General features: G+C 34.0%; 1 protein-coding gene across 2 annotated transcripts in view; it reads right to left on the minus strand.

Annotated features, from left to right (window-relative positions):
* Positions 1-16578, minus strand: part of VPS13C (vacuolar protein sorting 13 homolog C) — a 171892-nt gene that overhangs the window by 13574 nt on the left and 141740 nt on the right. For both annotated transcript variants that reach the window (XM_026518614.4, XM_048219822.2), the window contains 14 exons: positions 14978-15119; positions 13782-13922; positions 12922-13003; positions 12735-12804; positions 11797-11908; positions 11569-11682; positions 9492-9631; positions 7748-7829; positions 6655-6768; positions 5771-5846; positions 5177-5340; positions 3853-3898; positions 2404-2527; positions 1776-1890 (listed from right to left, as the gene is read on the minus strand). In XM_026518614.4, the coding sequence (XP_026374399.2) occupies positions 1776-1890; positions 2404-2527; positions 3853-3898; positions 5177-5340; positions 5771-5846; positions 6655-6768; positions 7748-7829; positions 9492-9631; positions 11569-11682; positions 11797-11908; positions 12735-12804; positions 12922-13003; positions 13782-13922; positions 14978-15119 (1522 nt within the window). The remainder of the gene's footprint in view (positions 1-1775; positions 1891-2403; positions 2528-3852; positions 3899-5176; positions 5341-5770; positions 5847-6654; positions 6769-7747; positions 7830-9491; positions 9632-11568; positions 11683-11796; positions 11909-12734; positions 12805-12921; positions 13004-13781; positions 13923-14977; positions 15120-16578) is intronic.

Raw genomic sequence — 16578 nt, forward strand, 5'->3', positions numbered from 1 at the left:
GGCCAGATAAGACGCTGCTAAATCAAACCAAACACTTCTATCATTTATCGTAAGGAGAGAAATCAAGACACAATTTATTTTCAGAACTAACTATGAGGGTACTAATTGCAAAATAATAGTTTAGAATTATTTTTGTTCTCACTAAGATAACAAATCCTCTTTAAGAACTTAAAAGCAAAAAGGACTGGTTTTTAAAAATAAAGATATCTATAAAAAATAAGGATATCTATAAATTCAGGGGACACATAATTTGCCAAATTATATATTCAACTTCTACTTCTGTTAATTAAAACGCTAATTGTGAAATAAGTGTAACCAACAAGGAGATTCAAGTTCTGAAAAGCAAAAATGCTCAAGGCTGAGACTGTGTATAACATAATTATAAAATGATTGCCATCTGACCAGCAAGAGTACTGAGAGGTAAAAGAAGAAAAAAGAGATTAAGGAAAATCTCAATATTCATGTCTCAACTCTTATTTGAGGTCTAAGAACAGATCAACAGCAACTTATATTTCAATTATTAAAACATATGCCCCCGTCAACAGCCCCATAATTGGAGTCGATCCCGGGTGATGTGTGAAACCTAGTTATGTGATTCCATCATCAGGACTCACAAATGTAAAGAACACATAATACACTGGACATGAGAATTGTCCTTATTTTTCAACTTTACCTGAAAGTACATGAATACCATAAGACAAGATAAAATTTTCAAAATGACAGTAAAATTGTCTGCTTCTGGACACTAGAAAGTCTTTCACCAACTAAAAAAAGAGGAAAGTTAATCTCCTACACCCCTGAATCTTTCATACTGATCCCTTATTCCTGTGCAGTATTACCAGGAATACCACCATCTTTGTGTGTAGTCAAGCCGCTATGACAAAAAGTTGAGAGAGAGGGGAGAGTTGTAAGGAAAACTTCACTGAAATGAACACTCAATCTAAATAAATCAAAGACAGTCAATTAATACCACAGTTTGTTTTGATTTTTAAGGATGAAATCAAGTAGTAGTATAGGAAACATTTACTCCTGTATTTCCGGTTCTTGCTGTGTAGGCAGAAAAAGAAAGAAAATAAAGTTAGAAGCATGCAGAAAGATAAAATGTAATAACATACAATAAAAACCAAAGGCTAAGAACAATGAAGAGTCGTATTATTTCGAAGTCAAAGTAGGAAAATATTAATAAATTTGATGGGGAGGGGTTTCCAGTCAAAGGAGAAAAGCAATTTACGTATGTATATATTATTTAAAGGTAGTAAAGTTAAAACTAAAACAAAAGTCAAAAAGATCCACCTTAAAATATTTTTAGGTTTAAAAAGATTGTAAATGTACACAATCTTTTTTCCTCTCCTCCAGCTTCTGTTTACCTGAATAAATCTAGATTTACAGAGTAATCCAAATAAATTAATTTGGCTGGGAGAAAGGAAGCAGTGGAATTCCTGTAATTAGCTATCAAGTAGGAGACCAAAGTTAACTGTTAACTAAACGGGCTACCACACAAACAGTAATAAAGCCTATGACTTCTTTTAACATTATCCTTTCTGCACAAAAGGGCTTTGTTCCTATGCAGAAAAGAATTACCAGTCATTCCCACTTAACACTTTATGCAAAAATTTAAAAAAAGATAATAAATTCTACTCTACAAACCACGTTCCCTGGGTAATCCTTAAAGAAGTTCATGAATCAGGAACTTAAAGAACCACCCATGAAATCCTTGTCCTAGAAATATTTAATATTAAAATTTTACCCATGACCATGAAGAAGAGAGTTTATACCTCAAATAAATCATAGCCCTCTGATTCCTGTCTTTCGTATGGGCGAATGATGCCGTCCTCGTGGATAAAACGAGGGGGACGGAGCCTGGACACTTCCTCGGTTGATTCTGCTGCTCTGTATAAGGCAGTGGAGTAAATATAAGAAAATACATAAGAATCTTTCAAAATAATACATTACAAATATATATGTAGATTAAATACTGTACTACATTCCATCTTATATCAACATTTGATAAAAAACAGAGTAATTTTAAATAACGTGCCCATTATGATGGGACGAGTATTAAAACCAAGTCTGTTGGACTTCAAGTTCTCCCACCTTTCCTCAAAGAAAAGAAAATAACAAAATAACAAAGGCACCGACTAGGCTGTCCACTCTGTGCAGGCAGCTAGCACAGGGCCTGGCATATAGTAGGTACCAGTCAACATTTGCTGAGCAAAGGAGAAATCATAAAAACTGTTTCTTCTTACTCCTTTCTGGTGGCACCCCACCTTGTGAACCCGTCATAGCTCTCACTTAGACGTCAATATCCTGAAGAGCAGGCCAAGTGTTTAACTTGTCTATGTATTTCTAGCAACCGTTAGCACACAGACACATACTTTGCACGTGGTATGTGTACTTAATTACCTCTGAATTCCTTGGAAGGTGCTGCTGGCCATATCTATGATTCCACCAGTTGGACGAGCCACAGCACCCACAAGCCCTTTTCCAATTCCTTTAAAGAATCCAGCAGCTCCTTCCTTTTTAGCACCTTCAGGACCAAGGACAATGAATGTATGAAGATATTTTAAAATAAGCAAGATTGAACTCAACAAAAGCCTAAGCCAAATACTGAGCTGTTTTACCAAGAAGCTTCAAAATTTTGGCTTTCTAAAGAAGTTAAATTTAATCCTAACACATAAAAAACAGTGGTTTTCAAAGTGTGTTAAAGACACAAATTATTAGTCCCCTCCCCAGACCTACTGAATCGGAAACTCCAGAAGTAGGGCCCAGCGATCTGTGTTTGAACACGTCCTCCAGGTCTTCCTGAGTCGTGTTCAAGTTTTACAACCACTGATCCTTAGACCTAAGAATCTAAGGTTTAAGAAATAACCAGAAATTTTTCTCTTTCTATCTCTGTGGATTGGCCTATTCTGGATATTTCCTACAAATGGAATCAAACAATATGTGGTCTTTGTGACTGGCTGCTTTCACCTGGCAACGTGTTTTCAAGGTTCATCCATCTTGTACTTGAATCAGCATTTGATTTCTTTTTACAGCTGGATACTACCCCATTGTTTTTGTTAAATTATGCGTTAGCGGATAGTCATTTACGTTGCTAACACATTCTGGCTATTATGTTCTATGAATATTTATATGTAAGTTTTTGAGTGAATGTATGTTTTCAAATCTCTTCGGTATACACCTAGAAGTGGAGTTGCTGCCAGACATGTAAACTCTGTTTATATCCAGGTGTCCCAGCACCCTTTGTCGAAACGGCATTCTTCATGGAATTATCTTGGCACCCTCATTGAAGATCAACTGACCACAAATGTAAGGGTTTATTTCTGGAATCTCAAGTCTATTCTACTGATCTGTATGTCTATCCAACTCCATATGCCAGTAACACGTTGTCTTAGCTACTATACCTTTATGGTAAGTTTTTAAATTGGATAGTGTAAGTTCTCCAACTTGGTTCTTTTTCAAGACTGGTGTAGCTATTTGGGGCCATTTGAATTCCCACACACATTTTAGAATCAGCTTGTCAATTTCTGCAAAGAAGCCAACTGGGGTTTTGATCGAATAAAGTACTTTTTTAACAGGATAAAACAAAATGAATCAATTGCTATTGAGAATCTAAAGGAACCTGGTTTAACTATTGTCCTGCTGAAAATAACATTCAAAGTCTGAGTCAGAGTCTATTACTTAACAGACTCTTTCTACTTTCTGAAGAAAGTACATTCATTAAAAAACACTTTAGGACTATGAACATAAAATTAGAAATTCCCTCAAATAACCAGTAGCAATAACATCTATTATGTTCATTATATATTAACTCTTCAGACTCTGTACTGGAAGGAAACATTCTCAACCTACCTTCCACAGGTTTTGTTATTATTCCAGTCACTCCACCAACAACTCCCTGAAAGACAGATCAGTCATAAACCTGAACGGAAGGTGCTTAATTTTAAGCTAACCACTAGAGGTCTCTACATACATACTAGAAATAACTTTTTTTAAAGAATGAGGACTTACTTGATAATGTGAACATGTACCTAAGTGAGCACTATGATTTTTAAAATATTGTACAATAGAAAATTTTAAACAAAGGCACTTTGTAGAAGTAAAATTTTATAACAGAAAGAACAGGATAGCAGATGAAAAGATTCTATATCTGGCTCTGGCACCAATTAGCTATGTAAACACGGGCAATCGTTTCAATCTCTTTAAACCTCAGTTTCCGTACCAGTAAGATAAATGAGTTGACCCAAATAATCCCTAAGATCTAATTATAAATTTTAATGAAATTACTTTGTAATTTAGTGAAAGTGTGAAAAACCGAAAATGAAGGGAACTGTGAAGGATTACAAATAGCATAACCAGTAAGACACTTTTGATTAGACAACATACAACACTGTAAGTCACTGGTATAAACACAGAAGTTATAGTTCCTGAAGCTATTTCCAAAATTAAAACAGTAATACGTTTATACATTCTTAATGTCTGCCAAGTAATGGTAGTAAATAAGACTACCTGTACACCACACAAGTGGCACAGAAAGAGAACTGAAGTGTACACACTGTTGAGAAGATTAGATATTTCTGGGAAGAGGTGAGGGTGATCAAATAGGATTTTATAGCTTTACCTATAGTATTTCCATTATTTATTAAAATGAGAACTTATAAGTTCTTATAATTACTTATACAGAGAATATTCATATATTACCTGTATAATTTAACAATATTCATATATTACCTGTACTATTTTTAAAGTACTGAAAAACAGTGAAAGGCGGTTCCTGGTTTACAAACACTCAGCTTGTATACCTCCCCTTCCACAGAAATGGTCAACTGATGACAACCCGAACAAGTCCTCTTCCCTCTAGTTAGCACCATGCACCATATTTCTCTCTGCTTTGCTTCTTTGCCTTCCAGAAGAGTGCTAACTGGCCATCATTACAGAGCTCTCACTCCAGCCCAAGTGCCAAACTAATCTGGGATTTGGAGGATAGATGTGATAGAGATATTGGGGAAGGAGAGCACACAAGGAAACAGAAAAGTCCACAATTTATAACTACTGCTACTGTAACAGACCTTGACCCACAAGAAATATTCCAAGTTTCAAAAAAACCAGCTAAAGTGCATTTTGTAAAGTGTATATCAAAGTTCAGGGCTTCTTGAAGATTCAGTAAGAGACTTACACGCAGGAAGCCCTTTCCTCCTCTGGCCAGGCTGTCCCCAAAATCTTTAGGCTGTCGACCCATCTCTTCTCTTCTTTTTTGCTGATATTCCTTGTCCATTGTAATTGCTGCCAAACCTTTTCCAACAGAACCGGTGATGCGAGATACAACTCCTGCTGCGCCACCTATCAGAAGACCCAGAGAAGTAAGTCACATTGTTTCTTTAAAGACCATTACTGCAGTATACAGCACACCATTGCTTTAAACAGCTCTTTCAGATTCTCATAAACATATAGAAATGTATTTTTATCATTTCCCATTTATCAAGAAAAATAAAACTATTTAAAGTACATTGATTCTCCAAAATTTTTCTGTAAACCTAAAACTGTTCTAAAAAGTATTGTATTAAAAAAAAAAAGCACAATGATCCAACACTAGAAAGACATATAAACAACCCAGCAAGTCTGTGCTATTTTCCATTTAAGAACAAGGGAACACATCTTTTAAAAGGGATTATTAGAAAACTGATCCCTCTTTATTTTTTATAAACAATGCATTTTAGAATAATTATAATAAAAATACGTATATTTATATACACAAATAGGTGATACATACCTACAGTGTGTCCAAAGAGACTTCTTACTCCAATCACTAATCCCTCAGCAAATTCTTCAGGGCCTTGAACAGCACCCTGGCCAAAAAAAAAAAAAGAGAGAGAGAGAGAAAAGTTTGCTATTTAAAATTTAAATAAGCTTAAGACTTTTGATCTAGTATTTCAGGGTTTCCATGAAGATAGAGAACCTGTAAAGATCTACAAACACTGTGATATCACAGTTTTCACCCTCTAACTCAAATATTGACGGCACACCTACTGTGTTTGAAGATACCTTCAACCCACATGGTCTCGGCAAACTCTTCTGAGATGACAAAAACTGGACAGGAATAAATCATGGCTTCAGTCACAATCTGAAGTCGGCCTCCCAGTACCGAGTCCCATCAGACTGCTGCAGCAAGCTGCACTGGTAACAAGACTAAGAGCCCACATAATCTTCTTCTCCCATGTGCTCTCTCTGCGTTGTCCTGCTAAAACCCTCACTACTTTGGGTTCCTGGATTCCTCCACCCAATGGAGGTAAACAGGTTAGAGGAAAGCTTGAATACAAAACAAAGTCAGCTTTTCATAACCCCTGAGTCCTTTCCATGGTGGTGAAACAGCCGTGGAATGGTGTTAACCTACCTAGCATTCTTCCTTACAACTACGTGAAATCCTGGAAAATGTGGGCACGTTTTATCACCCAGACACTAGAAGTACCCAGTTAATTCTACAACAATCTTTTAATGTCATCTCAAGGAATTTTAAATAAAATATAACGTTGATGTATTTTTGTTATCTGAACATTATTCAATTCACAGATACAATTAAAATACAAATTATTTGTCATTAAAAAAATAGAGTATCATTTTCTCTACATATCCTTAAAATAAATAAAAGATCAATACCTGGAAAGGTTCATAGAATAAAGCTTCAACTCCTTCAGACAGACCTCTAATTAATCCAAATGGGTTTCCAAGCACATCTAAGCCCAATACAAGGACATACATCTGTTTCAAGAACTAAAGGGGAAAAAAAAAGTATAGTGAGTCCTTTACTACTGCTGTAAGAAACAGTATCATGATGCCTTGGGAAGAAAGGAGAGTACTGACTACATGAGTTTGTTAAAAGAAATCAATGCAGAATAACCATGACTACATCCATTAACTGATCTTTCACTGTGGGCCAGGCATTACGCTAGTACAGATTCGAGGCAGTCTGCCAGTTAGCAGCTATGACCTTGGACAGGTCAATTAGTCTCTATAATAGGGCCTCAGTCTTCTCATATAAAAAATCAGAGGCGGATTGCACTGACCTTGCATGGCTGAGTACACATATTAAATGAATATATAATTCAATAATAGTTACTTATTTTTATTATTATTTTTTACTTATTTTTATTATTATGTAACTATTGCTATTATTACAAAACTAGATGGGAAAATAATAAACAAAACAAAACACAAATGAAAATATATCCTTATTTGAACATGTAATAACTATAATGTCTATATACACCATAGGAGAAAAGACCTTCCAGCAGAGGAAGGAAAGGGCAATGTCACCCGGGAGTTCCATGGTACAGCAACAGTACCCTACTACTCCGACACAACTACTATGCCTCTGCATCCAATTCAAGCCATGGAGTAACTGAGGTGTGGGAAAGCACCTGGCTTAGAATTCCTCTCCTGACTTTACTAGACTGTGCTGACAAACTGTAGACATTTACAAAATAAGTGTTATGCCTCCTACATCAGCATTCTTTCCCAAAGTGGTAAATTATAACTGTAAAGAGAAAAAGGCACCAGAGGAAACTTTAAAAAATTTTTATACATATGGAGGGAAAAAAACTAAAGACATAGAAATTAATCCAAGAAAACCAGAAAGTAATGAGACTGCAAATTGAGGTAAATTAGATAAACAGTGTGCCATCACATACAAACGTTTTGTCTGATATTTTATGACATACATTGCTTGTGAGCTCCTATGATAGGAAATTACCTGTTCACTGTAATGTCTAACAACACTCCACATAAGCTGATCTCTCTTGTAAAACTGATACCGAAGTTCATAATAAGCAAGCCTGAGAGGAGAAAGAAAGATGCAAAGGCACAATGATTACATTCTGAAAGAACGAGACTTAAAATTTCAATGATAAATTAATCATCGCTAATTCCTTCACAGTTCGATTTATACATCTGCCACATATAATTTACGTTTGAGATCTTCATATCATGGTAACAAAATTACTGTAAAAATAGTGCATTCTCATACAAGTCTTTCATAAATACACAGAGTAAAAATGTCGAAAAACTCAACCATAATCCCATCATATAGTGGATTTTTTAGGTTTTTTTTTCTTGTGAGTTCCCACTTTGAATTCTTTCTTTTCCATCCAAGTCAAAAATATTTAAAACATTCTTGTATGCATTTTACACTCAACATTGTGAATAAGTATTGCTCTAGGTTATTCAAAATTCTAAGTAACCATTTTTAATGGATGCACGGCATTCCATCATGTGGAAATATCATAACAATTCTACCGCTGTCAGACATTTCCAAATCTTGACAGTAATAACTAGGATTGCCATATGTAAATTTTGAATATAACTCTTTGGTTGCATTGCATGATTATTTTTTGGACTGAATTCCCAATAAAATAATTACTGAGTGAAAAACTACGAAAAAAACATTTGAGGCTTTGATATATATATCTCTCTTTCCACTCATACAAATAAAAAAAAAAAAGTTCCCATTTGCCAGACCCAACCCTCTCTAGTACTAGGATTATTCACATTTTGAAATCTTTCATAATTTGCTTTAATTTGCATATATTATATGATAAATGATAAAGCTGAGCATTTCAAATATCTATCAGCTACTGTATCTTCCCTTCTGCAAATTATCTCTTAGTGTCCACTGGCAAATATGGTACTGGAATCCTTAGGTTTGTCTTATCAATGTTTAATATTAAGACTATCAATCTTCTCTCTGTCACACTCATCATTATATTTTCCCAGTTCATTTTCTAAATGTTTCCACTGATATTGTTTTGTAAAGTGTTTAATTTTTATGTAGTCAAATCTATCTTGTATTTTCCACTGCGGGTTTTCCCATTGCTTTTAAACTGAGAAAACTTCCTTTACTCAGATTTGACAACAATTAACCTTGATATTTTCCTCAGTGTTTTTCATCTGAATTTTACATTTAATCCTTCCATTCCTATGAAATTATAGTGTACAAGTAAGGTAGAAACAATACAAATGGGTTTTTTCCTTTCTCCAAGGCAACTACTTGTTCCAGTATCATTGCTGAATATTCAATTCAATGAACATTCACTGAATTCATATATGTCTAGCACACGTAAGTATTCTCAGATTAAATGTTACAAAGAGTTATTTTCTATACTTTTCCATATGATTATACTGAAATCTCACCATACTGTTACATATTTCTAAATATAAGTCTGTTTTAAAACATGGTCAATTTATAAGCTACTACTAAAATAATTCCATTTTTTATTCGACATTCATGTATTATCAACATATGAATAACTGAAGAAAATATAAAACTCTTTATGAGTAAAATAAGCATATCTAAAAAGCATAATTAGAAAGGGGCCAAACTTCAAATATAGTGAGAATTATCATTTTCTAAGCTAACATTCTAGCCCAAGTGGGAAGAATTCATATCCAGAAACATAACCTTGGTACAACCCCCCCCCCCACTTTAACATAAATCTTACTTGAATATTAGGTCATCCACGTCAGTCAGAGTAGCACCTATGCTTTTCAACAGCAGATTGACAGAATGAATTGCAATCATTTCCTGTTTTTCTTTGTCCGACTCTTCACTTCCACTACCCAAGGACAAACTCAAATGTAACTAAAAGAAAAACAATGTTTAATAAATAAAAGCTAAAAACAAAAACCAAACAATTTACGTACATAGGAATCAGATCTTCCAGAAACAAACAGATGTCGTACTTTTCAGAGTCCTAAATAAAGTTATAATTTGTTATTCTACACACCCACACAGGATAACTCACTAATATCTGATTCTCATATTTGCTTTTTGATAAAACACAAATTAGTCTGTTCCAAAGAACTAAAATTTTATCTAAAGCATATAAAGACCATTGTGTTTATATGGAGGGGCTCAAAACACTTTATAAAAATAGTATAATCATTTTAAGAAGAAAAACATGTCAACTGGCACACAAAACATGTCTACCGGTTAAAATAATAAATAATCATTTATTTTCATCCAACGAAGGTAAATAATTTATGGCAGTAATTAACAATAACAATGATAATTATACAATAATAGTAACAACAACATGACAATTATGGCAATGATTGGCAAGTTGCTAAATACATTTTTAAAAGAGTAATTAGGTTTTCAGCTTCCACAGACTCCCTCCACTCGGTACTTAAACATGAGATTTTCACGTTCCCGTTTAGCTGCTTCTACTTTGTGCTGTATCACCGATAGTTCAATAGTGGCAAAAGACACAGGCAGAAGCTGGTTCTATCGGGGCAAATAAAGCAGATGACTCTCCTTTCTTATTCTGCATTTTACGTAACCAGCATAGAGCTCAATAGAGGGGACCTGAGGTAAAATGAGGAAAGCCTGGTTCTGGTCTTTGTTTTGTTTTTTCTTTTGATGTGGACTTCTGCCCATCTGCAGAATCAGAGAGTATAAAGATCCAGGAAAGGTGAGCTTAGGTGGACAGAGGTCCACCCTTTCCCTAAGGCGAAGTCACCATGGAATAAGAAAACTACAGTTCATGATCTTAATTATTTAACTTCATGGCATAATCCCCGATGTGTGTAAAATCAAGAATCGATAAATTAACAATCTTTAACACTCCCCTAAGATTGTAAGTTCCATGAAGTCATTTTACACTTTCCAGAGCAACTTTGATAGTAGGCATTCAGCAAATATTAGTTGAAGGTATTGTTCAAACACATACGTGATTTTCACTTAACAATGAAAAAGAAATTGTGTATAACCTACCACATAAAGATATAAATTTTAAACCTAACCCATAAATATGTCTAATACTACCAGTACATCAATTTAAAATAATAATTCAATTCCATTTTATAAATTAATTTACTTAGCTGGAAGGATTGGTGTATGCAATTGAAAATAATGTGCTATGAACAGGTTTTGAGAATGTAAAGGATCATCAATATTTTAGAGTTACTTAATTGTAAATCTGGCCCATTACACAAGTTTAGAGCACTGTGGTTGGTAGCATTTGTGAATTTACTAAGCAGTCACCTCTTCCTATAAAACCTAAAAGGAACAACAAAAGGAGAAAAGGAAATGGGTTCATAAAGTACAAAATCAGGCAAGTGAAAGGTATCCAATTTTCCACTTCCCTAGTTACGATCAAATTTTGGAAGGGTGAAAAACACCACATCAACAGTATAATACCTACCTCAGCGTTTTCACATTCTGCTTAGGGCACCCATTATAGCTCTCTATTTAGACAGTGAGAGTAGTTACAAAGTGCAACCAAAACATTAAATGTTGGTGAGCACTTCTTCGCTTAATTAAGAAATGCTTTTGTCAGCTCCTTCCTTGAATAAAGGGGTTATTAATTCAAGACTAGGGAACACGCTCTGACGGTTTCTCTGTGGGAATTATGGTTGTACATATGTTACAGAGAAGTGCCTTAATTATTTCAATTAATCAAACAAAATTCCCAACAAATATTTGATACAAAAAATTAAAACACACATTTATACACAGAGCCTTTAAAAATCCTACAACAATTCTGCCCAATTTTCAAAATAATAACTACAACACACCTTAACAGGAGAAATATGGAAATGTTCAAAGAAACTAAGAACGGACATATCAGTCATTGAAGTCTCCAGTAACTCTGTATTTAGAGCATCAATATCTCGTTGGAGTAACTTTGTCTGAAAAACATGAAATCAAGAATTAGTATTTTAATTTTTTTCTCTAGTTAGTTCAAAGAATGGCTGAATGATTTTTTTTAGTTTATAATTTTCCCAAGAAACAAAAATTGTTACCCGTTTTCTTTCAGTTTCAGGGTCAGTTGTTGGGGTAAACAGTGCGATGATAGCTCCTAGAAACCCCTGATCAATTTTCAAGGCCATTTCCTGAATGAGGACCATAAAATACCTGAGGGAAAAAATTTTTTTAAATACAGAAAAAGCTTTCTATCACATCTTGTAATTTTCAATGTTAAACTTTGATTTTGACCAGAAGTCACAATAAGATCTTACTCCTTCATCTCTTAAAAAGTGTTACATTAACAAGATCAAAGTCTCCTTACCTAAGCTGGTTTTTTTTTTTTCACTAGAGTTAAGGTTTCACTAGAGGTCATACTGTTGTATTGACACATAGCATTTAAAATTCCAAATCCTGGGTGCCTGGGTGGCTCAGTCGGTTAAGTGTCTGCCTTCAGCTCAGGTCATAATATCAGGGTCCTGGGATCGAGTCCCACATCGGGCTCCCTGATCAGTGGGGAGCCTGCTTCTCCCTCTGCCTCTCCCACCACTTGCACTCGGTCTCTCTCTGTCTCTTTCAAATGAATGAATAAAATCTTTAAAAAAAAAAGTCCCAAATCCCATATTTATCATGTTACAGAAGAGAAAAATACAATTAGATGATATAGCATGTGTTACTACATTTTTAAGGTCCACAGCAATTGCTTTCAAGAGCACACTTCACGAATACATAAATCATTTATATTTCACTGGCTATTTTATATTCTAATTGCAATTACAAAGAGGAAAAGTGGTTAAGGAATTTTACATTTTAAAATATAGAGGGGTTATTATTAAATTAAGTTTCAACATAGAAAATTACTTGACCAAAACTGGATTCACACGTTCAGGTGGAAAATAAGTTTTATATGGAAGTGAGCCTCACAAGAGTGAAATTTATTTTTAAAATAGATTCTCATTCTAAATTCCTTTCAATAAATAGGGGAATCTTTACTTACTTGAACTGTAATACTTTACTGTATTCATTAAATCTTGTGATGACACTCACATCAATGAAAGGTTTGGGCTCTAAGAGAAAGAAAGAAAACAAAAAAAACGAAGAAAAGAGTCAAACTTTATACTAGATAAAAATAATATCTACTTAATTTTAAAAATAGGATGTCTCAATTTTTTTCTTTTTTTCACCTGAATCCAAAGCAATAGATTTTGGAGGAGCCACGGGGTGAAATACAACAGGAAACACTGTACCTGGCAACTGACTATCAACCTTAAAAAAAAAAAGAAAAGAAAGAAAATAAATCAGCAGGATTTGAAATAATGTAATAACTTTTAGCTTTAGAGATAATATTATAGAAGAGGCTGCTTATTTCATCATAATTAAATATCTGCATTGTATATATGATGCTATTAAAAGTTCCACTTTAAATCTAACATTCGTACATATGCAGGCAAGGGCAACCTTTTACATAAAGGAATATTTAATACCCTCATAAGCACATTAACACTGTACAGCATACACACTATCAATCAAAATATTTGTGCCTTTTGATTTTGACAGCTTATAATTTAAGTAAAATGTAAGTGGAAACTGAATATGAAATTAGAAAGGAGAAAAAGGATAAAAGTGTCCTAAGTAGTATTTAGTAATTAAAAGGAAGAGAGGAAGGAAAGCAAGAAGGGAGCAAGCAAGTAAGCAGACAAAAACATTCTCCAATAAAGCCCAGCTCACTCCTGTGTAGGATGACAAAAGAAAATCTTATTTTGGGATCCCATGACAAATTCAAAGGAATATTTAAAAATAACAACTTCAGTGCAGGAAAATGTTCTTGCAGGCTAACTGGTCAAATTCAATAATCTCAACAGTCACAAGGTCTTGGACGCTAAGCGTAGAGAATCCACAGGACACATGGGAGAAGAGTAAGAAACATACAAACAAAAAGAAAAATACTGTTTACAATGTAAGCTAGAGCCTTGTAGAAAATTTTCATCCCCACGTTTCCCAAAGTGATTAGGTATACTTATTGAACAGAAAATGACAATGTTACCTGAAGCCAGTACAATCTGGCTCTTAAACTTCTCTGGTGAGGAGACTGCTTAAATTCAACCTGAATCCCTGACAAAAAATCTCGCTTTATTGGGCAATGAACAGGGAGGCGCATTTCCATGGGAACTTTATCAAAATTGACCTGGGAAAAAAAACACATATGTTTATGATGATCTGGTATTAGCAGCAGAGCCCATTTTAAATATTCACTTACTCACAAACTGAAAGGAGAAAATAGTTTAATCTCCACAACTCACTAAAAGATCTGCCTTAAGGTGATCTACAGTTGAGATCTTTGAAGCAGAATCATCACTTTTCCACCAAAATTAGGAGGAAAACAAGAAAACAACTGAGGAAATTTTCAATGATATAAACTGCCGTTAAAGAAAAGACACCATGCTTTATATTTTGAAAAAACCTAAATAGTAATGAGTAACTCTAGGTAACTCTTAAATTTTGTTTTAACTAAGTTAAACAATGAATAGTTAATCGTTTATTTATGTCTGACAGTTTGTTTACGTTTGAGCATTGCCAACATTTATAGGGATAAGGGTTGGAGTAGGGAGCATATCCGGTGGCCAATGCAAACCCAACCATTAGATGTCAAAGAATAACTGAAGCTGTGTGACTGAACCACAGCAAATGAGAAACTGCAGTCAAGCTTCTGGGGTCTTCTTAGGGCAAAAGTGACCTTTAGCTACAATACTGTTAAGGGCCTGCAGAGAGTACACCTGTATTTGTGCCATCTACCCAAGTCCAACAATCGCTCACATTTAATGAACTTAACTGCGTGGGTTTTCTACAGGTTTCTCATTACTGAAATACATAATTTTGCACAGCCTTTATTTACCAATATATATTGGCATCATTAAACACAGAACAAAAGTTCCAATAAACAATATTAATTTCTGCATAATCTTACTGAAAACAAGTTCCATGAAACTGTCTTGTAAACAGAAATTACAAAAATGCAAAAGAGCAACATATTTAAATCATATTTCACAGTATATGATTTAATAACATATCTTAATCTAAAATGTACTAATGAGTATCAGTCATGTCGATCCTCCTAACAAGAGTTTATTTGCTAATAAATAAATTAGTTCCTGCACACATACTTTTACTTAAATTTTCCTTACTTATTATCTGCCAACAAAATACATATATAGAAACTAAAACAAAAAAATTTTGGTATACCTCAAAATTATTATCTAGTTTAATCCATCCATGGTCTTTTGATACTTGATATTTTTTATAGGACTGCTCCAACAACATTATCTGCTTTTGACTAAAAGGCTTCCATTTCTGTTTTGGTTTCATCTCCCAAACAACACCAGAACTAAAACAATTCACAAAGAAAATTAAATTAGGAGTATATATTAGGCTTGTTGGAATTGTCATTCAACTTCAAATTATTGCAACTATGTATCTCTTATGAAAATTATACAAGAGATTTTTTAAACAGCAAAATACACCTGTATTATAAAAGTTCATAAGGAAAAGGGGCAGGGGAAATGTTCTATCACACACTGACATCAACCAATCAAGGAACTTGCAAACTTCTTTTATAAAGAGCCGTAGAGTAAATATTTTAGGTTTTGTGGCTAAGACAAAATTGAGGTTATTACATAAGTGCTTAAATAACGAGAAAAAAATTGCATAGATTTTTCTAATTGATGAAATTCAAAATATAAAAACAATTGAGTACAAATTTTAAAAATACAAGTCTATCAATGAAAAAATATGTTTTTAAATTTTTTTCATTGAGGTATAATTGATACATAACATTAAATTAATTTCAGGTATACAAAATAATGATTTAATATTTGCATATACTGTGAAATGATCATCACAATAAATCTAGTTAACATCTATCACCATACACACTTCCAAAAAAAGAATTTTTTTTAACACTTCTTTCTCCGTGGTGACAACATTTCACTGAATTAGGGCTCAAAGTCAGTGTTCATAGAGGCTAATTCTTCAGTCACCTCAAACTCAGCCCTGGCTTCTCAAATACACAATAACTGAGTAGTATTGGTCACATCTGGTAACTCATCACGAGTCAAGGAAAATCATTCAAAATCATTTGCCTTTAGTTGACTATTGATTTTGCTCTGAATGTCCTCAGTTCTTCAAGCAACTGTTCTCACAAAGAGGCTAAGGGTCCTAAGTTTATTTACTCTGGACACATTTCTTCAGCTGCTACATTCAGGTGATTCAATTAACTCACCATCGGTAAAAGACGTTCCTTGCCTGGCTAACACATTCAGAAACTAACTTGGTTGCAGCTTCATTTTTGGTTTTTTATTTTTGTGAAGAAATTCTGCTGTATGAGCTATTTTGTCTGAAGTTTTCTAATTTTTCTGGCCATTCCTTTCCTGTGAGGTGGGCATATTTTGACATGTGCTTAGTTTGGAAATGTCAATATATATTGTATTCTTTTAGCACAGGTAAGGGTCATTACATAATAAAATAATGCTTTGCCATTTCACTCAATAACTGTGACCTAGTAGAGAGTCACATTCGAAGTCCACTTTTCTCTACCTCTTTTGACATGATGAACATGCATTAGTAATAAAAAATAAATACAAGTTGCAGGACAGCTATATGTGTGGCAGTCATACACTCTCAAGTTATTTTTCCTTTGTTGCGTGCTAAGCAGCGGTGCAAAAGCAGCCACAGACATATAAAAGAATAAGCAAGGCTGTGTTCTAATACAACCTTACTTGTGGGCAACAAACTTTGAATTTCATATAATTTTCATGCATTACAAAATACTATTTTCTTTCAATTTT

This window comes from Ursus arctos, unplaced genomic scaffold, assembly GCF_023065955.2.
Source record: "Ursus arctos isolate Adak ecotype North America unplaced genomic scaffold, UrsArc2.0 scaffold_36, whole genome shotgun sequence".
NCBI classification, from domain to species: domain Eukaryota; kingdom Metazoa; phylum Chordata; class Mammalia; order Carnivora; family Ursidae; genus Ursus; species Ursus arctos.